A 26,280-nucleotide genomic window follows, 5' to 3' on the forward strand; every position below is an offset into this window, starting at 1 on the left:
AAGTTAAATGTTAAATTCATTTCCTAGACATCTGTGGTAATATGTTAGTGATATTTTATAGAGGCAGTTATTTTTGTCTCGCCTGTGACAAATGTCCAATGTGGGACAAAGGGATGGTAATTTGGCAGCGACTGCGTAAACTTTCTGTTTAAAACTAAATATTTTATTAGGAAAAAAAACCTGGATACCTCATATCATGTAAACAAATGCCTTTTGTTCTGAAGTTCCCATCTTACATATATCTGTTGTCTTTGACCTCATTTTCATGGTTCGGTGACTCCTTAAAAAAACTTTATAGTTATTTTATCACAAGATTTTCTCACTTATTATGAAAGCAATACTATAAATAAGTGTATGCTTTGTATGTATTAGATAAACCTTATTTAATTAAACCATCTTTTTCACTAAAAATAAACATTCGTTATAGGAAGATAAAACTAAATATTTCTTTCAGGACTCCTTTTTTGATCAACCTGCAAAACGTCCACAGTCCTCAAAAAGTGACACTTCAGTGAACATATCAGAAGCAGCCAAACAGAAACGAGATAATAGAATTCCTACTCAACCATGGCAGATAACAAGGAAACATTTGAATCTAACCAATGAGGAGATGGCTAACATGGGAGATTCAGAAGATCACATTGAACAGTCAGATCTTAAAGTCAGAAAGAGGTTTGGAACACAGCCATGGATGAACACTAAATATATTACAAATAATTTTGAAAACAGACACCAGGCTCAACAAAAAATTTTGCAAGAGCAGCAAAAACAATTGAAAGAACAACAGAGAATAATAGAGGAATTGCAGTTTGGTCAGAATCAAAGTAAACTGCACGACCAACTTGAAAAACAGCAAGCAATACTTGAACATTTAGCTAAAAATATTACACCAAGAACAGGGGATTCTGTTCCTAAAGGACAGACTTCTACATCTGAGGTTCCTCGGCAACAGTCTAATGCAAATTCACAGTCAACTAACAAACAATCAAATATAAGTAAACAGAACAATAGTGCTATTGTTAATAGTTTAAAGAATGAACAGACAAATAAGAAGCAAAATACTAAAACATCAAATGTTGCTATGGATACATCAAGAACAACTAGTACAGCTGTAACTGCAAGGACAGATAGTACGACCAAATCCAATACTAAGTACCTGCAAACTTTAAAAAGTAAGTCAAAAACTATCTGGAAATTTGATTAACATCCAATACAAAATGTACAGGTATTTTGTCAATGCAAGACATACTGTGAAAGAAATAAATATTTTATAATTGTTGTGAATGTTAAATTATGCGTTGATATTGATGTGTCGACGTAACTTCGTTCCTGGCAAATTTTAAAATTGCAGATTAAGCGTTACAAAATTATGCCAACTTGTGGCATACAAATAACATCTTTTGTTTTCATACTTGTTTTTATTTTAATCCTATGTTTCATTAGTTACTGCTATTTACCTGTTTTATATTACTAAATCAGTGTCAAGACGGATGAAATCCTGCAACTTCCAAATTATGCAATATTTATGTACATATTGACAGTGATACACATGAGAAACCTTGAATATTAGGGACCTTTTTTCTTGCACAAATCTTAAGTGTGCTTGGGCATATTAAAAGGGGATTTCGAACAGTCAAAACAGAATTCGAATTGATTATCAGAGAGTATAGGTAAATACTTTCAACATAGCATATTTATTTGGAGCTGTAATTATTGAATGGATTTCTGAATAATATAATTATTATTATTTAAGCTATTAAGTTAGTTATTAGTCCCCTACCGACGAAGTCGAAGGGGACTTTAGGTTTGCACAATTTGAACAATATCAATATTTATCCTACATCCACAATTCTTCAGATGGGAAACATTGGTATTAAAACTAAAAAATCAGAGCTTTAAGTGTATCTTTCTCTGTCTGAAAATAAACTCCATTCTTGTCTAACCTTTAACCAGTTTTGCAAAGTGATAAAGTATATGGATGTATTCCAAAAGGAGGTATAAAGTCACTTTGAAGCTTTGTGATTAGTGCTAGAATTAAATGTTTGAATAGAATAATGATATAGTTCAAGTGAAATATGCATCAACCATTTATGATATTTTATAGATATGGATGAACGTGCTGCTGAAAGAACCAGGTTAAAAGCTGAGAGGGACGAAAAAAGAAGACAGGCAGAAGAGGAAAAATTAGTAAGGATGTTGTAAATAAAATCATTTGTAATAATCTTACCTCTCAATATGGTCAATGTGATTCCGTAAAAAAATTACTGCTGGTATTGCTGGGCATTGGGGATAGTTATGATGATTTACAACTCTGCCATAAAAAAAAAATTAATATAAAGAGACATTTCAGAATAAATCAAGCAAAATCATCGGCATTAACTTTGAAAATCACCTTTTAAAATGATTTTTGACTTAACATGCAGATTTTGATAAATGATAAGGCAAATCACACTTATTTTCATACCAAGGGTTCTCCATGCTGTAAAAAGTATTTGAATACTAACAAAACTATTTTAATCTCTGAAAACACCCACAGTTCTCAAGTCTCTATATAAGCATTTCTGCTCCTCCTCAATACACATGACACACAAACACAACTATTTCCTACTGAAAATTGAAACCCAGTTTTTGGAAGACTATTAGATGTGTACTTGCTATTATTACATTTGTACAAGATGAAAATCTGTAGATTCTGAGAGGAGAAAAAAAAATAGGATGTTGAACAACAGTAAATAACTTAGAAATACACAGAACATTAAGAAGTATAAATGGATTAAGAAAATAAAAAAAATTTCCATAATTTTTAACGTCATGACGTCACAATGACGTCATAATATAACAATGTTTCACAAAAGATGAGAAGAGATGATTTTGACAGATTTTCCTTGCATATTTGCTTTAAGAAAACATAGAGCATGAAAAAAAAACTAATTATTTTAAAAGATAAATCATTATCATTGATATCATATTTTTACTATATACTGTATAACCAGAAATTTTTGCAGAACAAAATTTTGCTATTTGAAAGTAGAAATGTCTATTTTTATGCCCCCGCCAAAGAAGAGGCATTAAGTTTTACCCTTGTCCGTCTGTCCGTACGTACGTACATACGTACGTCCCAAATTGGTTTCGTTCTCTAACTTAGGTTTGCCTCAACCAAATGTTATCAAACTTATACACAATGCTTATTACCACAAAACACAGATCAAGTTTGAATTTTGGTGATGTCACTTTAACTGTTCTAGAGTTATGCCCCTTTATAAATGGAAAAATTGCAAAATTTTTCATTTCCGTTCTCTAACTTAAGTTTGCCTCAAACTTATACACAATGCTTATTACCACAATACACAGATCAAGTTTGATTTTTGGTGGCGTCACTTTTACTGTTCTAGAGTTATGCCCCTTTATAAATGGAAAAATAGCTAAATTTTTCATTTTTTTTCTAAAAATATCAATGATGTCATAGTTCAAGTAATTTTTAAAATGGGAGTTATCTTCCTTTGTCCATGATTATAGTTGAATCAACAACAATCAATGTTTTATACAATGCAATGTATAATTTTGCCTTCCACTGATAAAACACAGATCAAGTTGAATTTGGGTAGTGTCACTTTAACCATTATTGAGTTATGCCCCTTTGTAAATCGAAAAATTGAAAAAATTTTAGTTTCCGTTCTGTAACTTAAGTTTGCCCCAACCAAACATGAAACCTATACACAATACTTATTACCACAAAACTAAGATCAAGTACAAATTTGGGTAGCGTCACTTTTATTGTCCCTTTATAATGTTGTATGCAAGCGAGGGCATCATCTGTGTCCATTGGGACACATTCTCCATTTATTTTTTTCCTTAATTTTTTAATTTTGTGATCGACAACATATATTTAAAGAATACATGAAGGCATTTGAACTGCCACCTAACTGCATGATAAAGTTATCCATATACAATTGCTATAACTATAACTGTTTAACCAGAATACGATGCTAAATGAATAAAAATGAGGTCTTATTTATACAATAAAAGACTAAATTTATTTATGTTCTTTAATCGGTAAATAAATAATAAGAATTAAGGTGTGAAACAAACACTACAGTTATTGGATGTGTAATTAAATAATGATAATAGCATGTCCAACTGATTAACATATCAAATAATTCAGAAGTCCTCACAAATTTCTTTAAAAAAGGGGAAAATAAACCATAGAGTCAACCAAAGCCTACATTTAAACATTCGTCATTCAAAATTTTTGACCATATTTTCTTACTTTAAGTTAATTTTATCCTGGCCATTTGGTAGATAAATTTAAACCAATATAAAAGTAAGGACTGTCTTTTTTATATATTTATTTGTGGATTTTAACCTTTGGACTCGAAATAATTCAAAAAATTATTGTCACATAAATTTGTAGCTTCAATAGAAAAAGTTGCTTTTGTTACTTCAGAGCAAAATTTTAAATGAACTCTCTTAACAGAAACAATTAGAGGCAGAAGAAGAGTTAAGGAGAAAGGAGTTAGAGGAAGACAAACGTGCCAGAGCTGAGGCTTATAGAGAAAAGAAAAAATTAGACAAACAGGTTAGAAGAAATAAGGTTTTCTATTGTTGCAGTTATCTATTTGTTCATTATTTAACATAGATCTCAACTGAGAACCTATTATCATTTATTATTTTACTCATTTTATACATTTCAGTAAAAATATTATGGCTATATATTATGGGACACGTCACAAAGTCTCTTTTATAAACCAAACTTCACCTTCTCAGCATGTTAAATGGTACAAAAAGTTACCCTGGATGTCATTCTTGCACTGACGTATAGATTTAATGAAATCACAATATTTCTAAAATTGAATATTTTTTTAACAGAAAAAACATCAACATGGGTCAATGGCTTAGCTAGGTCTTTTGTCCCTTTGATTGACGATGTGGTAGCCAAGTAATGCATTAACTGAAATGAATGCCAGTGATTGGCATAATAGGATAAAATCCTTAGTGGATTACATATTTAAGTACAAACATCATGGATAATCTACAGAATTCAATTTTTCACTGGGAACAACCACAGAACAAAGGAAAGTGCACATGAAGTTCCCTGTGGTAATAGGTACTAACACCTAGGTATATGGGTTAGCAACACCCAGGGCTATGTTTTTTTTTTAACAATTTGTCATAAGTCAATCGAAATCTGAGAAATATACTAAGCCAGGGATAAAAAAAAATTTACACTATAGCTTTGATAAGGAACTTTACATATAAACATACTTTTATTATAATTTGTAGAAAGAAATGGAAAAACAACAACGAGACGAAAAAGTCAGACAATTAAATGTTAAAGCAGATGAACATTATATCCGGTCTATAATGAAATATCGTGGACTTGTACCATTTAAAAAATTAGCTGACATGGCAAAGAAAAATGAATTTACAGCTATAGCTCACCATAAGTCACTTATTAAAAGGTTTGTAGATTATTTTTCAAGTATCTAGATATATAGAGAATATCATATGGCTTTTTCAATATCACATCCGTATCAACCCGAGACACCAATATAATCCCATGAGCTCTGCTCGAGGGATTATATTGGTTGAGGGTTGATACGGTGTGTGATATTGAAAAAGCCATATCATATACACTTTATTATATACATATATCTCACATAGATGTGTTTTATGTGACATGACGTCATACAGATAAGGGGGATTGAAATGACGTCATACAGATTAGAGGTTTGACATGAAGTCATACAGATTAGGGGTTTGATAAAGCCTTTGCAAAAGTGACTGCATCGATGACGTGACGTCCTACAGATTAAAGGTGTGATAAAGTCTTTGCAACCATATTGATATCATCACGGGTGACTGATACAGCACGCTTGCCAATGATTGTATTACATATATAATAAATTCAATTATTCATGTCTTTTGTCAAATTAACATAAGATATTAAACTTTATCGCACCTCAGGTCAATTATGACGTTATGATTGGTTTAACGCCGTCACGTGGTGACCCCTAATGGATCTGTAGGAGGTCAGTAGATTTCATATGGGTTTCATGACATCATGTTTACTATTGATGGTGACGTCGTCGATTAATGTTTTTTTATTTCATTGCTTCTTTTTATACAAAACTTAGAAGGAAAAGTCCCTTGTGGGATAAATTCGTTATATGTTCACTATTGAGCCCTTACAGATCCATAGAGGGTAAGTAAAATCCATAGGAGATTCAGCCTTTGGCCCTACCCCCTATGGCTTTCACTAACCCTCTATGAATTCGTATGGGGTCAGTATCAAAGCATATAACTTATAGTAACAGGCGAACATCTCAATTGTAATGATAGGATTCTCCAGAGTTACATTCCTTTGTATATGATTTTTTTTTTATTTGTCTTCACAACTCATCATACATGGTCTCTAAGATGTTTTAAATAATATTGGTGTGATATCGATTAACATGTTCACTTTTTCCTTTATCTCTATATGTGACCTCTGTGACCTAAAATGTAAACAGTGTGGACACCTCATTAAATTTTTTTTTTTAATTTGTATAAATTTGACAATTGCAAGATTCTGATGAGAAGATGTGCATGTGTTCCCCCTTTAAAAAATGCCGTACAATCTACTTGACTATAATTTAGCTTAACAGACACTGATAAGGTTTAGGAATATTTATTGCATGTTCATGAAACAAAGTTTTATAATTGGAGATTACTGTATTTAGCCGTGTATAGTAAGCAGTTGTGTATTATACACACACCCTTTTCATCCCTCCAAAATCGTGAAAAAAAAAGTAAAAAATATAAAATTAGAAAGGTAAAAAAGAAAATCAAAATATAAAAAAATTTAAAGTCTAGTTCACTGTACAAAGCCTTAAATAGGGAACAATTAAACCATGTATTTAATTTCATTTAAGTCTATTGAAAGATAAAAATAATAAGATTGATTGATTGTTCAATCAACTGAATTTAAAATCACAAACAATTAAATGGTAGAACTTTTATCATGTAATTAACATTTATAACTTTTATAAAAGTAAAGTTATTAATTAAAAGATCCCTTTTGAAATCAATGTTTGTCTAAGCTTGTCCAGGCTGATGTACTGTTCAAATATTATAAAAGATATGATATGATTAGAATGTTATGGAACAAAAGAAATTAGACCCCAAACATTTTCAAAGTTGATTAGCAGTAATTAAAATTTAATGACTCTTAAATTCAATATTTCCTTTTCATTGATCATGTTGATTTAGAGCACTGCCTGAGGTTATTATATTGAACACCTGTCAAAAGTTGTCCATTGCTACACACCCATACTTAATCCTTAATTACATTTTAAGCTCACTCAGCAGGATGTCACACCAGTACTTGTGTATTCAATAAGAAGGAAAACTAAAATAAAAAAACGTCTTGAATATATGGTGTCATCCTGGTTTGCCCACTTTTAATTACATGCATATGTATACAAAGGGGGAATTGTTGTTTTAACAACTATAGTTTATTTCTGAATTATAGTCATATTTTTATATGCAGTTTACGGGACATATTATGGTATACCTCTGTCCATCCGTCCGTCCGTCCGTCCGTCTGTCCGTCCATCGTCAACATGTCAGACATTAACTCAAAAATGTTTTAACCAATTTGCATAAAACTTTGGTGAATTGTTTATATCTATTGACGTGAGCTCCCTTTCGTTTTTTATAAAATTTAGATTTTACGTTTCAGAGGTATGGGGTTTTATTCATTAAAAAAAGGGGGATTTTCCTGTTTTCGGACAATAAGTCAAAAATGCTTTCACCAACTTGCAAGAAATTGTGGTGAATTGTTTATATCTATTGACATGAGCTCCCTTTCGATTTTTATAAATTTTAGATTTTACGTTTCCGAGTTACAGGGTTTTATTCATAAAACAGGGGGGGATTTTCCAGTTTTCGGACAAAAACTCAAAAATGCTTTCAGCAATTCTTATGAAACTTTGGTGAATTGTTTGTATGTATTGATGTAAGCTCCCATTAGAATTTTATAAATTTTACATTTTAAGTTTCTGAGTTATTGTGTTTTATTCATTAAAAAAAGGGGTGATTTTCCAGTTTTTCGGACAATAACTCAAAAATGCTGTCACCAATTCTCATGAAACTTTGGTGAATTGTTTATATCTATTGATGTAAGCTCCCTTTTTATTTTCATAAATTTCTAATATGACATTGAGAATTAATTGAACTTTATTTGTTTATAGTCTGACAACAAATTTACTAAGAATTGCACAACAGCAAGGAATCTTTAATTGAATATAAATTCAATTCATATAACCAATTTCAAGTTCTTTGACTACATTTATTCAGAAACCTATAATACGTCAAATATTTAATTACAATCCAAATTCAGACCTGAATCAAGCTTGAATATTGTGTCAATTTTGGCCCAACTGTTCAGGGTTGGACCTCTGCTGGCGTATCTAGCTGCGCTCAGCGAAGCAGTTTATTTACCTTTTATTTTACCTGTAAAATTTTATAAACGATATTATATTCTGCTATTAAATCAAGGAAAATGTGCAAAAATATTCTATTTGATATAGTTTTTAGCAGGAAAATGTATTTAATTCGACAAATAGAAAAAAAAAAAAAAATAGGAAAAAATGTGTACAAAAATGTTTATTATTTTTACAATTTATCAACAAATAGTTTTAATTATTGGTACATTTAAAAAAAAAAGTAAAAAGTAAAATAATGAAACTAAAGATTAGAAAAAATGTCATTTGAATTTCTTTTTATTTATTCAACTTATTTTTTTCAAATTTTTAATAAATACACTGTTCTGAAATTTAACATAAAAAAATATCCAATTGATTCTAACAAATAGAATATAAATGCAACTGTTCGGTAGCCAAGCTTTAAATATGACACAATTTGAACAGTAATCTGCATCCATGCTAGCTTTTTTTCTTAAAAAACAACAATAAAATATCTTTCAATTAATAATCATGATTGCTAAGTTTTTAGTCGATTTTTACAATTTTTACAATTTACCCAAGCTGTTAATAATTTCTGACACTTTTGTGAGCGGTTGTCACAAATTATTGTATTATAGATATGAAATTGTCTTACATTCGAATCAGTGCGTATACACGATTCCCACGGGACCACTGGCTGGGGCAACTGATCAAATATAATCTACTTTCGTATTTGAGAAATACGACAGTGCAACTGATTATCATAATAAAAATAAACACAAACAAGTGACACAATACGTTATTTTTAACGCATAACACTTACAACCACAGAGAAAAAAAAGAAAGAAAAGCATAACAAACATACAGTATTTTTCTTTTAATTAAAATTAGATATAAAAGTATAGGTCAAAAACCAAAGTCTCAATCCCTAATAGAAGTTAATTTTCAAAATAACACTAATTTTTTTTCTTAATTTGTTTTCTATTTAAATTTATTAAAAAAAAGTTTAAACTAGTATAGGTCAAAAAGGCGCACTACCTCAAAGCAAAGATAGTCGCCTTCAAAGGAATATATAATATATATTTATTTTTTTTAATTTTTATTTTAATGGACTTTTTTTCTAAAGAAAAATATTACTAATAATAATAATGGACTAATTCCAAAAGTTAGTTACCAGGGCGCAATTACCAGCTGGTAAGCCGTCCACCAAAAGCATATAACCGTAATTCGAATCATTCAAACCAAGTATGGCAAACGCACAAGTTCATCAACTTCAGTATGTACAGAATAAGTTTGGTAGAGAAAGTTTGGTCCTAGGAGGCCATCGTTACAGAGTGAAAAACAAAAGAAACAACAGAGTTTGCCCGAGATGTTCTATTCCAGCCTGCCCTTCAACAGTTTACACTCATTTAGTCAAATTAGGTCCACCACACAACCATCAAGCCAACCAATCTTAAGATATAGGTGATCAAAATAATGCAGACTATGAAGCAACTACTACTACCAGGAAAAGACCAGGTCATCCATTCACGCTTCTTCAGCCACATACGATACATCCATCAACAACACCAGTTACAACTTCAACCAGAAACAGTATTTATTGATAACAACGCAGCACGGACAGTGTTCCCAGGGGTAACAGTGAAAGGCTGCTTCTTCCACTTCACCCAGTGTATTTGGCGAAAGGCACAGAGATGTGGACTACAGTCATATTATAAAGAAAATGAAGACGAGCCGCAGTATTACCTCTTGTTCCACCCCACCTTGTTGAGGATGTTAGGCTAACAAATTTAGAAGACATTGGTGAAGCTGACAACATACCCGCTACAACATCATTTACTGATTACGTGACAGAGTTCTGGGTTGAAGGATACCGCTTTCTATGGAACCACTACTACACAGAAGGACCATGCACCACCAATCACCAATTAACAAACTTAAGAAGAGACTCCAACATGCCCACCCCAACATCTACGAGATCATTGAGTTACTGAAGAAGACCCAGGCACTAACAGAATGTAATATTATCCAGTATGCAGCAGGAGGAGCCCGCCCACCAAAAAGACGAAGATACAGAGTAATAGACACCAGACTCCAACTACCGAAAGACAGATACCAACAAGGACTCATTAACGTTGTAGACTCTGACGCAGCATCCTACTTCTCCATTTGAACTGAACAACTAAGTGAAATATTGTAATTTATGACTTTGTAAATATAATGTTTTGTGACTTTTGATGTATATATAAAAGATTGTATTTCCCATCATTATACATATAGAGCCCCATATTACTTATTTTACCATAGTGCTTTATTTATTTCCTTATGCAATGTATATATAAACTTGATTCATATATTATATATATTATGTTTGCAATAAAAGAGAACTTGCATTGGTGTATTTATATCATGAAAATCATTCAGAAACTAATGAATTATAAAAACACTTTTATAACTGAATCTTATTGTTTTGTCATTAGTTGTACATGTTTGTTAAATGAATCGATTGAATTGATATTAAATTATTGAGAAAAAAATATTTGATTTATTTATTATTTTTCTATACAAATGAAAATGCAATTATAAAATAAAAAAAAAACCTGAATATATAGAAAACACTAATAAACTATATACCTAAGTTGGAACAGACTATACAATTGTATGCTCATTAAACCTCTTGTCTTTTTTGTTTTCTTTACTAATAGATAATTGATATAATTAAAAGTGGGCAAACCAGGAGTAAACCGAGTATATACAATAATGAAGAAAAAAAACGCTATTAATAATATAAAAAAAAACAAAAAAAAAAAAAATAAATAAAAAAACGTCTATAGTTGTGTATAATATGCACCCCTCTACCAACTACTTTTTAGGGGTAAAAAAAAATGTGTACTATACACACCTAAAGACGGTATCAAATATTAAAGTAATAAAACCATTTTATTTTGCTTAAGTCTTCTATCAAGGTGATGAAAAATTTGAAATATCAAGAAATTAATTGTCTTAAAAATACCCTGATTATGAGCAAATTATGGATTAAGATGTATAACAGACCACTTTAATTAAGGTAGTTGCCAGAAATTATGATCAAATAAGATGTATTTAGTATCAAACATTGCAGTCAAAAAAGATGTGACTTCAGTAGCTCTGTTTTCTGTTTTTTGATACAAGTATAGGTCCTATTTGTCTTTGAAATATTCCTTCAATAATTTTTACTTTTGTACAGAATAATATTTCTTTTTATCTGCAACTTTTAATTGAAGTGTTATATACATTGTACTGTTTTTTTTTACATCCTAAATTACTGTTATAATTTTTTGGAGATATGATGCAGCTATTAATTTGTAAATTAAAAATTTTGTCTTTAAAACAGTCTTTTAGGAATATTTTAGAAAAGGCTTGTTTAAGACTGAATCCTTTGACTGTGTACTTTGTGTATACAATGTTAGTTCTCCGTTATTAGATGAACATTGAATTTTATCAAATTTAAGGTATCTTTTCTGAGGAAAACAATGAATTTGCATAAAATTTAAGTTCTCCGTTGTTAGATGAACATTGAATTTTATCAAATTTAAGGTGTCTTTTCTTAGGAAAACAATGAATTTGCATAAAATTTAAGATCATGTTCGTTAGGTGAACCATAAATTCTTTATTAGCTTCCTCCCCCACCACCCTTATCAGTAAAGCTGAAGGGGACTGTTAGAAGTAACAGATTTAAGATTGGTATGATCAAGTTGAGCTTTTTTTCCCAAAGTTGTCCCCAATGACATAGAAAATTGCTTGAAAATATTAGTTTTCATGAATTTTCTGAAATGCCTGATTCAGTTGAATATATACATGGTATATAGTTATATTTTAAGATTTGTCAGTCTGTTATACTGAAGTTTGAATATGTGTTAAAGTTGCATTCATCAGGACATAGATAATTGTTTGAAAATATTAGTTTTTTTATGCACTGTCACTATACGTCTGTTTCAGTTGATTAGATATTTGAGATATAATCATATCATACGACTGTAAAACAGTGATTTTAAAAAGAATTTGAACACAAAATTAAATCATGATCAGTAAAGCAGACAAGACATCTCTTGTTTATGATTAAACTCATTATAAATCATTTTACATAATGTCTGTTTTTTCTCATAGTTCTCTTTATTTGGTAGAATGTTTGATTATATAGTGCAGTTTATCATTTTATCACACTACTGCATTCTACAAATTTTTCTGTAGTTGTAGGACCTTTAACCTTTTTAATTTGTTTAATTTTATTATGGTTTTTGAATGAAACTCCTCTTAGGTGTATGGCCAATATCTCTCTCTCTCTTATATTTCATATAGTGTAGTATCATGTCATTTTTCTAGGAATCTTTGTAAAACTTTTATATTTTAATGAACAGATATTTAGTTTTAGGGTAATCATGGGACATTTACCTGCCACATTTGAATATTGTATTCCATTTGTTAAACTATCATAGAATAAGAACCCAATGATATTGTAAAACACCAAACTAATTCCCCCAAAATTATATGCCTCTTTCCTACTACTTGGCAAAAAAAAATTGTAGGTTAAATAATATTATTATACTTTATGCAAATTTCTTATATCATTCATTTACTTCATTGGACACAAGGCATTTGTTAATTTTCACTTTTAGGTGAAATACCACCAAATCATAGTACGTCACATCTGGTTGCATACGAAAAAGGGTCGAAAAAAAATATTCCCTTGAATTTGACAGTTGTAGGAAATTAATCCTACATTTCATTGCAGTAAAAAAATTCTGAGTCATAAACATATATCTTGGGTGTTTCAAAGCACCAATCTTTTTTGTTTGGTGTTTCTATAGGAAATTTTGGAAACTTGAGGTTACATGGTTACTAAAGCTTGTACACAGGAAAAAAAGAGTGAAAATTTGATTGGTTAACTTCCAGTGATGGTTATTTTTTAATATGCAATGAAATGTTATGTGAAATTTTGTCTGTAGTACTGGACAGGATAAAACTTGACTCATGCCAATTATTTCTTTATTTGAAACAAAGATAAATTCTGCACAATTTTTTGAAAAGTGCAAATTCAACTATCGGCTATATGCCCATTTTTGTGGCAAAATATGCAAGACTTAATGTAGAGCTTATTCTCAAAAACTGTATTTTCGGGTTTTCCGAACGTTGACTAATAGTGGAAAAACAGTGGCGGTATTACACCACTAACCTTTCATAAGACCCGCCAACCAATAGCAACATGTGATAATATTAGCAATGGGTGTTAATGCCTTAAATTAACACCCGCTGAGCCCGAAGTTTGCTGATCCGGAACAATTAACACCCGCTCTGTCCGAGGTTTACCGATTCTGAACAATTAACACCCGCTCTGTCCGAGGTTTACCGATTCTTATTTCTACATCATTTCCATCATTTTGTTTTTGTTATTAGTAAACTATCTTGATTTATGACTTTATAGTGCACACTTGAATCATAAGGCATTCAGTATAATAAAAAACATGCTGCCCTTGGATGAAAGTGTTAGAGTGATTAACACACTCGGTGTGTTAATCACCCTAACCCTTCGTCGTGGGTGATTATTTTTTCCCTCGTGTGTTGAAATACCCTAACACTTTCACATCCAAGGGCCGTGTGTTTATATCATTTCGAAAAATATTTTTCATAAAAATTATGGGGAAATGTTCTGGACTTAACCAAAAATGTCTGAACTTAACAGTGCTTTACCAAAAATGTCCATATAATTTTTAAGGGTAGGCAGATAAAGGCAAGAAACACAACTATATTTATTTGTTTTGCCTAATCTGACCTACTTGTATTAAACTTATCTTCAATTACTTAAATGAGTTTAATGATTTTAAAGAATACTGATTCTGGATTTCATTTAATATGTTTTAAAACAGTATATTATTATACATTTACAGACATGTATTTAGTGCTTGGTATGATTATGTACAGTATATCAAGGCACAGAAAGAAAAACTGGCAGACAACATGTATAAATACTTAATTGTCAAACGCTCATTTAACAACTGGAGAAATGTGAGTTTTTTATAAAAAGATTTTTTTCCCCTTTTTCTGCAGTTACATTTTGTACTACAAAACACAGATCTGGTTCGAATTTGGGTGGCATCACTTTAACAGTTATAGAGTTATGCCCCTTTATAATGATATATGCAAACGAGGGCTTCATCTGTGTCCCATGGTCACATTCTCCATTTATTTATCAATAAATTAAAACCCAGCTGTATATTATTGTTATACACATATGTGTATTCATGTCTACAATCTGCCGATACCTATATTTTGGCATTGCACAAGGTCATGTTTTTCTCTGACATCTTTTCACAAAATCCATCAGATGTTGGATGTGTACTGATTGATATTTTAGTCATGTTTTTTATATTAGTTGTTATTGGCTTTAAACTAGCTTTCAGTTACAGGGTGTACTCTCAGATCTGTACTTTGTTAGTTTTTTGGTGCTTTGTATCAAGCTGATGAGTTAAGCCCTATTCAACTGATTTTTATAGTTTGTTCTTCATGCTGTACTGTAACATCAGTGTACCAGGTTAGGAGGAGGATTTGGCACCTGCAAATATGTTTAAACCTGCCACATTCTGTATTTGCCTTTACCAAGTCAGGAGCCTGTAATTCAGTGGTTGTTGTTTGTTGCAGTATATTATATTTGTTTTTGGTTTATTGTTTTGTACATAAATCAGGCCGTTAGGTTTTTTTTGTCTCGCCTTGACGGAGTCAAAAAGCGAGACATAGGTATGCTGTTTCTGGCGTTGGCGTCGTCAACAATGTATTAGTTTGTGATTAGGTCAAATTTAAGGTGAACCACTAGTGGTTGGTCAATGATATTTGGTATGCAGTTGTATTAGCACAGGCACATCTCATTTCTATGGAGATTATTGGGCCCTGCCCCCTCAGTCATGGTCTATTGACTTTGAAACTTTTGCTTAGTTTACATGTATTAGTTTGTGATTAGGTCAGTTTATGGGAAACCACTAGTGGTAAGTCAATGATATTTGGTATGCAGTTGTATAAGCATTGGCATATCTCATTTCCATGGAGATTATTTGGCTCCGCCCCCTCAGTCATGGTTTATTGACTTTAAAACTTTTGCTTAGTTTACATGTATTAGTTTGTGATTAGGTCAGTTCAAGGGGAACCACTAGTGGTAAGTCAATGATATTTGGTATGCAATTGTATAAGCATTGGCATATCTCATTTCCATAGAGAATATTTGGTCATGGTCTATTGACTTTGAAACTTTTGCTTAGTTTACATGTATTAGTTTGTGATTAGGTCAGTTCAAGGGGAACCATTAGTGGTAGGCCAATGTTAATTGGTATGCAATTGTATAAGCATTAGCACATCTCATTTCCATAGAGAATATTTAGTCCCACTCCCTCAGTAATGGTCTATTGACTTTGAAACTTTTGCTTAGTTTACATGTATTAGTTTGTGATTAGATCAGTTTAATGATATTTGGTATGCAGATTTATTGGCATTTGCAAGTCTCGTTTCCATGGAGATTATATAGCCCCAGGCCACCCCCTCATCATGGTTCTTTGACTTTGAAACTTTTACATAGTTTACAAGTCAATGTTTGTGTTTAGGTTTGTTGAAAGGGAACGACTTATGATAATTCTATGGTATTTGGTATGCAGTTGTATTAGCGTTGGCATATCTCATTTCCATAGAGATTGTTTTGCTATGTACCTTCAGTCATGGTTCATTGACTTTGAATATTTGCATAACTTACATGTTAAAGTATTGCTATTTAAATTTCAACATTTGCATTATCAAAAGTACAAAAAGGCGAGACATATCTCTGTGTTAACAGTTTATGTTTGAATTATTTTACATTTTTCGTTTCATGGCCTTTTATAGCTTATTATACGATAATGGGTTTTGCTCATTGTTGAAGGCCATACTGTGACCTATAGTTTTTAACTTCTATGTCATTTGGTCTCTGGTGGAGAGTTGTATCATTGGCAATCATACAACAGCTTCCTCTTTTTATGTTAAGCTTATTTTGAAGTTTTGTTGTATTTTTTCACCTAGAACACCACTTTGAATGATGCATACCATAAAAACGAAGTTTGTGACCCTAATATTATTTTACATCATTAAAACGGAAATGTATATTTTTTGCATCATTAAAAAGGAAATGTATATACCAACAACATATCCTTTTTTAAGAAAAAAATTATGGATATGAAATGGAAGATTTGATCATTTTAAGTCAAATTTAAGAATGTTTTTCTTTGATTTCATGTGCTTTCTGTACAAAGGTTCACCTAGTTTGAAAGAATTCAGTCATTTATATTTCAGAAAATTAAAAAGATAAATGCATTATTCTTTTAGATTTTCAGTTACAGTTCAATGAGAGCTGTTTGCAAAATTTTACCAAAATCTGTGACATAGCCCATTTACTGTACCTTGACCTTAAATGAAAAACTTGGAATATAATAGCTATAAAAGTATAGCAAGAAACATACTGGTCAAAATTATATGAAAGATCAAATTATTTTGCATTGGTTAATTGAATGGTAATACAAATGTAATGCATTTTTAATTATATGTTTAAAAATAGTGATTGTTTATTTTAAGAACTGATGTTTGGAAAATTAATGAATTCTAAAAACTGTTTTTCATATTCTGTGTATACTGACGCATTTAAAGCCATTGTTATGCTTTAATGTTTAATTCACTTATTACACTTGTTTCAAAGTAGTTGGCTAGTGAGATACATTCTAAATTGTATTCTTTTCTTTATAATATCGATTATTTTGTGAGTTATATAGTACTTGGTTTAAATTTTTTCATTTTATGCCAATTCATTATCTTTTTATTCCACAGTTTAAACATCATACAATAATACTGGAAGGCAGAGCTAGACGATATTATGAAAGAAATTTGAAAAATAAGATATTTTCTGTTTGGAGTGACTGGGCATGTCAAGAAGTTCTAGATTTTATAAATAAAGATCAGAAAGCAAGGGAATACTATATTTGGTAAGTTGTATATAGCTCTGATAAATGAAAGTAAGAGACAATGCATAATTTTTGTCTCGCCTGCGACGAAAGTCGCAGAAAGTGAGACATAGGTATTACTATCTGGCGACGGCGGCGTAAACTATTTGTATAAAGCTTTATATTTCAGAAGGTAGAAGACCTGGATGCTTCATACTTTGTATGCAGATACCTTATGTTACGAACTTTCCGTCTGTCATATGTCCAATGTCCTTGACCTTATTTTCATGGTTCAGCGACTGCTTGAAAAAAAAGTTTAGTTTTTCTGTTATGTAAATTTCTCACTTATTATGAGTAATAGGATAACTATATTTGGTATATGGGTTCCTTGCAACGTCTACATGTCCATCAGACAGGGTTCACCTGACCTCAGCCTCATTTCATGGATCAGTGATCAAGGTTAAAGTTACGTGATTAGGTCCGTTTCTCAGATACTACAAGCAGTAGGTCAGCTATATGTGGTGTATGGAATGATTATAAGGGATACATGTCAGTCTGGCAGGTTTCATCTGACCTTGACCTCATTTTCACGGTTCATTGGTCAATGTTAAGTTTTTGTGTTTTGGTCTGTTTTTCTAATACTATAAGCCATTGGTCAACTATATTTGGTGTATGGAATGATTGTAAGGTGTACATGTCTGTCTGGCAGGTGTCATTTGTCCTTGACCTATTTTCATGGTTCATTGGTCAATGTTAAGTTTTTGTGTTTTGGTCTGTTTTTCTAATACTATAAGCAATAGGTCAACTATATTTGGTGTATGGAATGATTGTAAGGTGTACATGTCTGACTGGCAGGTGTCATTTGTCCTTGACCTCATTTTCATGGTTCATTGGTCAATGTTAAGTTTTTGTGTTTTGGTCTGTTTTTCTAATACTATAAGCAATAGGTCAACTATATTTGGTGTATGGAATGATTATAAGGTGTACATGTCTGTCTGGCAGGTGTCATTTGTCCTTGACCTCATTTTCATGGTTCATTGGTCAATGTTAAGTTGCTCTTGTTTGGTCCTCTTCTCAGATACTATAAGTTATAGGTCAACTATATGTGGTGTATGGAATGATTGTAAGGTGTGCACGTCTGTCTGACAGGTTTCATCTGACCTTGAGCTTATTTTCATGGTTTATTGGACAATGTTAAGTTTCTGTTGTTTGGTCTTCTTCTCAGATGCTATAAGTAATAGGTCAACTATATTTGGTGTATGGAATGTATTTAATTATTTAACTGCTGATTACTCACATTGAAATAGATTATTTTATAAAAATCTTTAAATAACATTAATAATGATAATAAATAATAAAAACTTTTAAGGGATCATTACTAAACCGTGATTAACAAAAACATTGGAAGGTGTGAAAATGTTAAAATAAGGTCACTCATGCATGAATGTTTAACATAGAATACAGTTCACTCCAGTCCCTTCATAAAGATTAATTGGCTGAATATGTACAGATTGAAGAACTTTTGAAATTTTGTTTGCACAACAGAATCACATTTACTGATTTTTGATACATATGAAATAAGATAAGTATTGAGATAAGTAATAAATATTTTAGCATAGCAACATAAATAGATAAATAGATAATATGAAAATATGACTTTTTACAATATTTTGATCAAAGATTGAAGATAATTTTAGTTTTTTTTTTTTTTTTTTGGGGGGGTGGGGGGGTCTTTCAGGTTCATCTCAAGGAATTGACAAATATTTATCCAGTTTCTGCAATGCCTTAAAACTTTTCCTTGTCTTGGTTAATGTTAAGTTTATGTGACAGTTGTAATAAAACTTTATATTTTATAGGACTATCAACATAATATCAGTAATTAGTAAAGAAGGCGAGACATTTCAGTGTGTGCACTCTTGTTTAAATACAATCAAGTCTTTGAATGCTAGAACGTAAACTTTTAGAAATAAATAGTATGGGATCATGAAAATGAATTCAAGCCGGACATGTGTTTAACTGTAAATTAAGAACAAACTACAATATGATTGAAAAATAAAGTACTTGACTATGTAGATTTATCTATTCAGAACACAATTGAGGCATTGTTATACATTTGTTTAAGTGAGGTCACCACCTTGTTTACATGTGTTTATATTACATGGTTATTGACCTTATTTGAGGGTAATACCATTTTTGAACTGGAGAGTGAGGGTAAAAGTTTGAATCTGCTGGTAAAAAAACAGCTGTTATCTTTAGAACATAGTCAACAATTATTGTATTGTACCTTTTGAAACTGCCTTTTTTGGCTTGATTTTAATAAGTGATCAAATGCAAGCAGTCAGATCATAGATGTGATGTTAGATCAAAGGTCAACTGTTGCCATGTGACTGTACTTTTTTTGAAAAAGGATTCAGATATTTTCTTCAAAAAAAGTAAAAATGTAATTTATTTTACATGTATGATAAATGGGCTGCAGACCTTTTTATGCCAAAGGCTATTTTTGAGATTTATTATTTGCACCAAATTACATGTATATGTATTTGCCAATAAACCTATGTTTACCTGTTACATATATCAGTCCTAAACAAACAAAAACAAAAGAAAAGACAAGTAAAAAAGTTTTATCTTATTTTCTATGTTAGTTTACAAAATTGATTGTTATGAATATGTGAAAGTACAGTTGTAGTATCATTCAGGACTGGGGAAATGTAGGAAATGAGATGGATATATTATTTTATAATAGGATGTAATTTTTATTTCATCAGGTGAAATTCAATTAAAGCTTGTTCTGGTTATATTTATTGAAGATTAATAAATCTAATTTCAATTTTCCTTACAATTTGTTTACTGTCTGAGTGATGTTTACCTCATATTTCTTTTCATATTTAACAATATTTTCTTAAGTATACTTAATTTCTGTATTCCTTCAGGAAATTGAAGCAGAAGTCTTTTGATGCAATAAGAACATTCCCAGAAGAAGAGAAAAAAGAAAAAGAACGAGTGAAAAGAATATCTGAAATGAGACAAAAGGTGGCAGCACTGTTACCAGATTTTTCTGCATCATCTCTTAAAGAATCAAATGATATTTTATGAATGGATTAATGATACAATTTAGTAATTATTTATATTATTTAATACATACTTAATAAAAAAATGTCTTTTTTTTTTAATATGCATTAGTAAAATCTAGCTATCTAACAGTTGATATATTTTTTACGCCTAATGGGTTGTTGTGTCCATCACATTTTACTGTGTCATTATCCAAATCTCATCTAAGTGGTGGGGGTTTGCATTGAAACCTTTTATCAGGATTATCATGTCACCAAGAAATGTAAAAACCTGAAATAGATTAGTATTTACACTTTAAAAGCAGATTCTTCTGTAGCGTTTGGAATTTTGCCCTAAAGGTGTGAAAATAAATATTTATTTATATCTAGAAGGTGAGACATTACACAGTGCCTTTAGTTTTCTTTCCTTTTTTGTACATATAAAACACAGAAGCCAAATCTTACTCTGTAATAGAAAAACAAAGGAAATGGTGTATCCATCCATGACACAAAATCAGGACAGAGCAAAAAACTCACAAAAAGCAAAGGAATAGAGCTTTAATTGCGAAGCAGAAAAACTCTTACCTCACTGCAAGTTTAAGATGGAGCCCCTAGCACCAGTTTGAGTGGATTTTTTTGCAAACTGAAATAATTTGGGTAGACTGTAAAATATAACACCACCAAATTGGGCCTAGCCAAAAAGAATATACTGGAAAGTAGTACATATTTAACACAAAATAGTACCTACGCACAGGTGTAAATATCAAACTATGTAGAATATATTTTGGTAAATTAGGTATCAAATGAAAGGTGAAGGACTGGTGATCCTTGTAGAATACCTTGTGAAAGGTGAAGGACTGGTGATCCTTGTAGAATACCAAATGAAAGGTGAAGGACTGGTGATCCTTGTAGAATACCTTGTGAAAGGTGAAGGAATGGTGACCCTTGTAGAATACCAAGTGAAAGGTGAAGGACTGGTGATCCTTGTAGAATACCTTGTGAAAGGTGAAGGACTGGTGATCCTTGTAGAATACCTTGTGAAAGGTGAAGGACTGGTGATCCTTGTAGAATACCAAATGAAAGGTGAAGGACTGGTGATCCTTGTAGAATACCAAGTGAAAGGTGAAGGACTGGTGATCCTTGTAGAATACCTTGTGAAAGGTGATGGACTGGTGATTCTTGTAGAATACCTTATGAAAGGTGAAGGACTGGTGATCCTTGTAGAATACATTGTGAAAGGTGAAGGACTGGTGATCCTTGTAGATTACCAAATGAAAGGTGAAGGACTGGTGATCCTTGTAGAATACCTTGTGAAAGGTGAAGGACTGGTGATCCTTGTAGAATACCTTGTGAAAGGTGAAGGACTGGTGATCCTTGTAGAATACCAAATGAAAGGTGAAGGACTGGTGATCCTTGTAGAATACCAAGTGAAAGGTGAAGGACTGGTGATCCTTGTAGAATACCTTGTGAAAGGTGAAGGACTGGTGATCCTTGTAGAATACCAAATGAAAGATGAAGGACTGGTGATCCTTGTAGAATACCTTATGTAATGCCTTGATTAGTGTTAAGAATAATTTGTGACATATAAACACTTTCAAGCACATGTAACAGGCTTATAGATGGTTTTGGCATTCATCTCAACCATCTGTCGATCTCTGTCATGATACTATCCACCATTTAAACATGATTCAATTTGAGGTTATGATGGTACTTATGATGCATGGTATATAACTCAAAAAATGAAATTGGAATTTTACACCAAAGAAAGTTGCAATATACTTCAACAGAGAAGGTATAAAAATATCCAGTTTTAACATAAAAATGATATATATAAAATGTGTTAACAGTATTTCCAGTAACAGTCCTAACTCATAAAATATTTCCTGTGTACAACTAAATCTTTTTGTCAGTAATGATGTAACTTGTTATGATAGTTTTCCACCACAAGAAAAAGTACTACGACTTAGGATGAAATGTCCTATCTATCTTATCAAGGTCACAGGTACATGTATCAGATAGTCATTTCTGACTTGTTATTTCCTAATTGCTTTTCTTCTTACTGATGTCTAGTATAAGTGGTCTCACCACCCGACTGCCAGACCCTCATGGGTCATCAATGTTGTTTAACACCAATGTTGTAGTCTCTCACCAGAAGATTTGTTATTGAAAGATTTGAATGTCCAACTGTAAAGATAAAGTTATGAGCTAGTTTGTAAAATAACAATATAAATATGTAAATATGGACAAGTTCTTAAGATATAAACTTTCAACCTCTTGAATAGGATGTTTTCTATCACAAGACAATAAGGCTGAATCATTTAAGAAACAATTCAAATTAATGTTTGTAATTTGGTTTTAAGCAAATAACCTTTCTCACATGAAAAATATGAGTCAATTTGAAAAACAACAGTTGGGAAAATTCATCTTGATCTAAAATTTGAAGAAGATAGTTATCTATAAAAGTTCATGGACCTTGAATGTTAAATTTATGAAAGGGATTGTTTTGTTATTTTGTAAGATGTTAATCATTTTAACACTAAGTCACTGTTCATTTCTATACAAAGTACACAGTATTTCTTATCCTATATTATCTAGATATTATCTAGATGTATCCTGGTACTCAAAAGTACACACTTGACAATTAATACATATAGATAAAGAAAAGTAAAAGATGTACAACAGCTTTTATGAAGTGTGTTTCCATTGTTATTTAGTTTATAAGAGTTGGTGACCTTGGTCTATCAAAAAACATGTCACTACCTTTTATACTGAAAATATGTTTTTTCAGAGCTGTTTTCAACCAATGACACAGAGTTTTGCAGCCAATTTTGATACGACATATTTTATCATTATTGTAGTTCATTAAAAAATGTATACAGAGGATAAATACTTTGGATATTTAATAAAAAAGAAATAAAAATAAAATGTAATACTGTATATGTAGAACTTTGTTTTGTAACAGGAGGGGCCTTGATGGCCGAGTCGTCTAGGATAGCCAGTTTTCTTCTGTGGGTATTAAGTGGCACTCTGGCTTCTTTCACCAATAATAACTGTCCAGCACCATATAGCCAAAAGTGCCCAAAGTGGTGTTATACACCAACAATCAATCAAGCAATCAATACTGTGACAGAATAAGATACTTTAAACAGTTTTATTTTACTCTTAAAAAAGATTTTGGTTCAGCATGAATTCAACCCCCTCCCTCTAATCAAATCATGAGTCTATGCCGTGGTTTACCATTTTTTATTGTTATCAAAAGTTGGAAAATGCACTCATAAGTGCACACATTATGTTTTTAAATTATAAAGGGGAACCAGTTTCATGAGTTGGCAGTTCAGGTTCTGTTTAATTGGTTTGTTAAAAAAAGCAACATCACAATGATATGTATTTAATACTATAGAAGTGATACTCATAAAACTAAAGTCCTTAATTGAACAGCTTTAAATAAAATTAAATATTTTACAAATCTTAGGCAAGCCGTATTTCTTTTTATTTTAACTTCAAGATATCTCATATAATATACAAGATATCTCATGGAATATACAGTGGGATATCCAGTGAACGAAAACAAAAATTCACTTTTCTTATGATAGAGTCGAGAAAGTAAACAATAAAACAATACCGGTGACGATACTGATCAAAAGTTATTTCTAAATAATAGTTGTACATTTTAGAGAAATTATTTGTTAAACTGTGCTATTAGAAATATACATGCAAATACATGACATTTTATGTTCAGTATTTATCGAGATAATTGCTTTAGAAGCTTGTGAAACTGAAATTTAAAAAATGCCAATCTTTGCTGTATATTGATAAAAAAAATTGGAAAAAATCATGTACATACAAAATCAAAAGATCTTTCGGGTCACCAATTTTCGGAGTGTTCCAAAAAGTCATTAGCATGTTACAATTTCCCAAAGTAGGCTTATCTTTTTCACATCTAAGTTATCGAACACACCGGTCTGTTCTTCTCACATGTACATTCAACTAAGAAATACTGTCTTTCCGTGAATATAAAAATTTAAAAGCATGTCTGTGCAGGTTAAAAAAAATGAAGATAACTATTTTTTTAAAGCAGGTATCTTTCAAATATTTTGTAAACAATTCAAAGAAAAGGTCGTCTCGAGTTTTGTACAAGTATTTGCGGTCTTCTCGATTTATTCACATTCAATGTTTACATGAGATAAGGTCTGTTTGAATTTGCTTAGTAACTTAATTTCAAAAGTGTCAATCTTTGCTGCATATCAATCGATTCCTTTGGAATTTTTTCCCCGACTTTCTCTGTTCTAGCTGTATATCTATACAAATAATTAACATGTAATTAAATTGAAGTTGGTACTCCAGGAATTTATTCGCATAGCAAAATTTTAACCAATTTTATATCAAGCTTCTACAGCCTGCTGTACTCGTCGTTTGCTACTTAAGGAGGAAAATGATAACATTGAGTGGAAGTTTTGTTTTTATTTCAACTTATTTCTATTTTTACTATTTACCAGAACGTTTTTCTGTGAATCCATAATTGATAGCGTCCTTGCTAAAATGGGACAAACATTGAGAAGATCTAGTTTTCAGTGTTTACAGTGAAGGTAATATTTTGTCACTAAGATATCTTATATAATCTAGTATTTATAAAGGTATAAGATATCAAGAAAATTATATAATATATCTTATGAACTTTACAAGATATCGTATAAAGTTTAGAAGATATCTTATAAAGTTTAGAAGATATCTTATAAAGTTTAGAAGATATCTTATAAAGTATATAAGATATCTTATAAAGTATATAAGATATCTTATAAAGTATATAAGATATCTTATAAACTTTATAACATATCTTATAAAGTTTTTGAGATATTTTATAAACAATATAAGATATCTTATAAAGTTTATCTTGAAGTTAGAATAAATAGTAAAACGGCTTGCCATTAATGCAAAACAACCAGAAAGACCAATTTGTAATATAAATGGATGCATTCAGTTTTATAACATGAAGAAAGATTATTTAAATAGATGATGCAAGGATTTTTTTATTTATTTTTAGGCTGTTTATTTTTCAAATTGCTCTATTGACAACTGATTTGATTGTTATTCATTCCACCACTAGCTCGGGGGAGGGGATCACCTTACTTCGTGTTGAGTGGTAGTAATGAGCCACTGGAATAGTTAACATTTTTAAACTTAATAATATATGATAAGGTTGAGAAATTATGATGAAATACATCATAAGGTTGATGATTAAATCAAAAGTATCTGAAAATAATCAGATTTAGATATTTTTCACAGCTGCAATTAAAACCATGCACAGTCATTAATACATAAGATATTTGTCAAATCTATTTATCCCTCCATGAAATAGTGTAATCAAGATAGCTATAGATTTATTTATTAGGGAGGGGCAAGATCTTTCCTGTTAAGGTATTTTAGGCATTTTTATACTTTTGTTTACTGTTAAATTGAAAATATATGTGCTGTTAACTGTTATTGACTAATTAGCTGTAATCCGTTTTTTTTTAAATTTACATTGTTGTTAACTGTTATTATGAAAAAAATTACCCTCTGTTCACTTTTTTTTTTATATTTGAATAACTGTTTTCTGTTTTCTCAATTAAGAGCATTTAAATTGCTGTTATCGGTTATCAGTATTTTTAATTTACTGTTAACTGTTTTGAGCAAAATCAAAAATTGTTAACCTGTTAATGGACCCCCTCTTCTTGCCCCTCTCTTTATTGTCAAACAATAATGACTAGGTAAAAAACGTATTTTTCAAAATATATGAAAAGTACTGGATGTCCCAGCTGCTCATCC

The 26,280-nt window shown here is 31.0% G+C and overlaps 2 protein-coding genes across 2 annotated transcripts in view; both read left to right on the forward strand.

Moving 5' to 3' along the window:
• Positions 1-20,628, forward strand: part of LOC127701614 (coiled-coil domain-containing protein 191-like) — a 48,637-nt gene extending 28,009 nt beyond the window's left edge. Inside the window, exons 11-17 of the mRNA XM_052205587.1 lie at positions 455-1,172; positions 2,105-2,187; positions 4,475-4,576; positions 5,281-5,459; positions 14,369-14,486; positions 17,316-17,470; positions 20,359-20,628. Coding sequence (XP_052061547.1) covers positions 455-1,172; positions 2,105-2,187; positions 4,475-4,576; positions 5,281-5,459; positions 14,369-14,486; positions 17,316-17,470; positions 20,359-20,521 — 1,518 coding nt within the window. The 3' untranslated portion in view covers positions 20,522-20,628. The remainder of the gene's footprint in view (positions 1-454; positions 1,173-2,104; positions 2,188-4,474; positions 4,577-5,280; positions 5,460-14,368; positions 14,487-17,315; positions 17,471-20,358) is intronic.
• Positions 20,629-21,271: 643 nt separating this feature from the next.
• LOC127701962 (uncharacterized) lies at positions 21,272-22,025 on the forward strand. Its single transcript, XM_052205938.1, has 3 exons — positions 21,272-21,402; positions 21,442-21,714; positions 21,895-22,025. The coding sequence occupies exons 1-3, from the start codon at positions 21,279-21,281 to the stop codon at positions 22,023-22,025; spliced, it is 528 nt and encodes a 175-aa protein (XP_052061898.1). The 5' UTR covers positions 21,272-21,278.
• The last annotated feature ends 4,255 nt before the right edge of the window (positions 22,026-26,280 follow it).

Source organism: Mytilus californianus, unplaced genomic scaffold, assembly GCF_021869535.1.
Source record: "Mytilus californianus isolate M0D057914Y unplaced genomic scaffold, xbMytCali1.0.p SCAF_5, whole genome shotgun sequence".
Taxonomy (NCBI): Eukaryota; Metazoa; Mollusca; class Bivalvia; order Mytilida; family Mytilidae; genus Mytilus; species Mytilus californianus.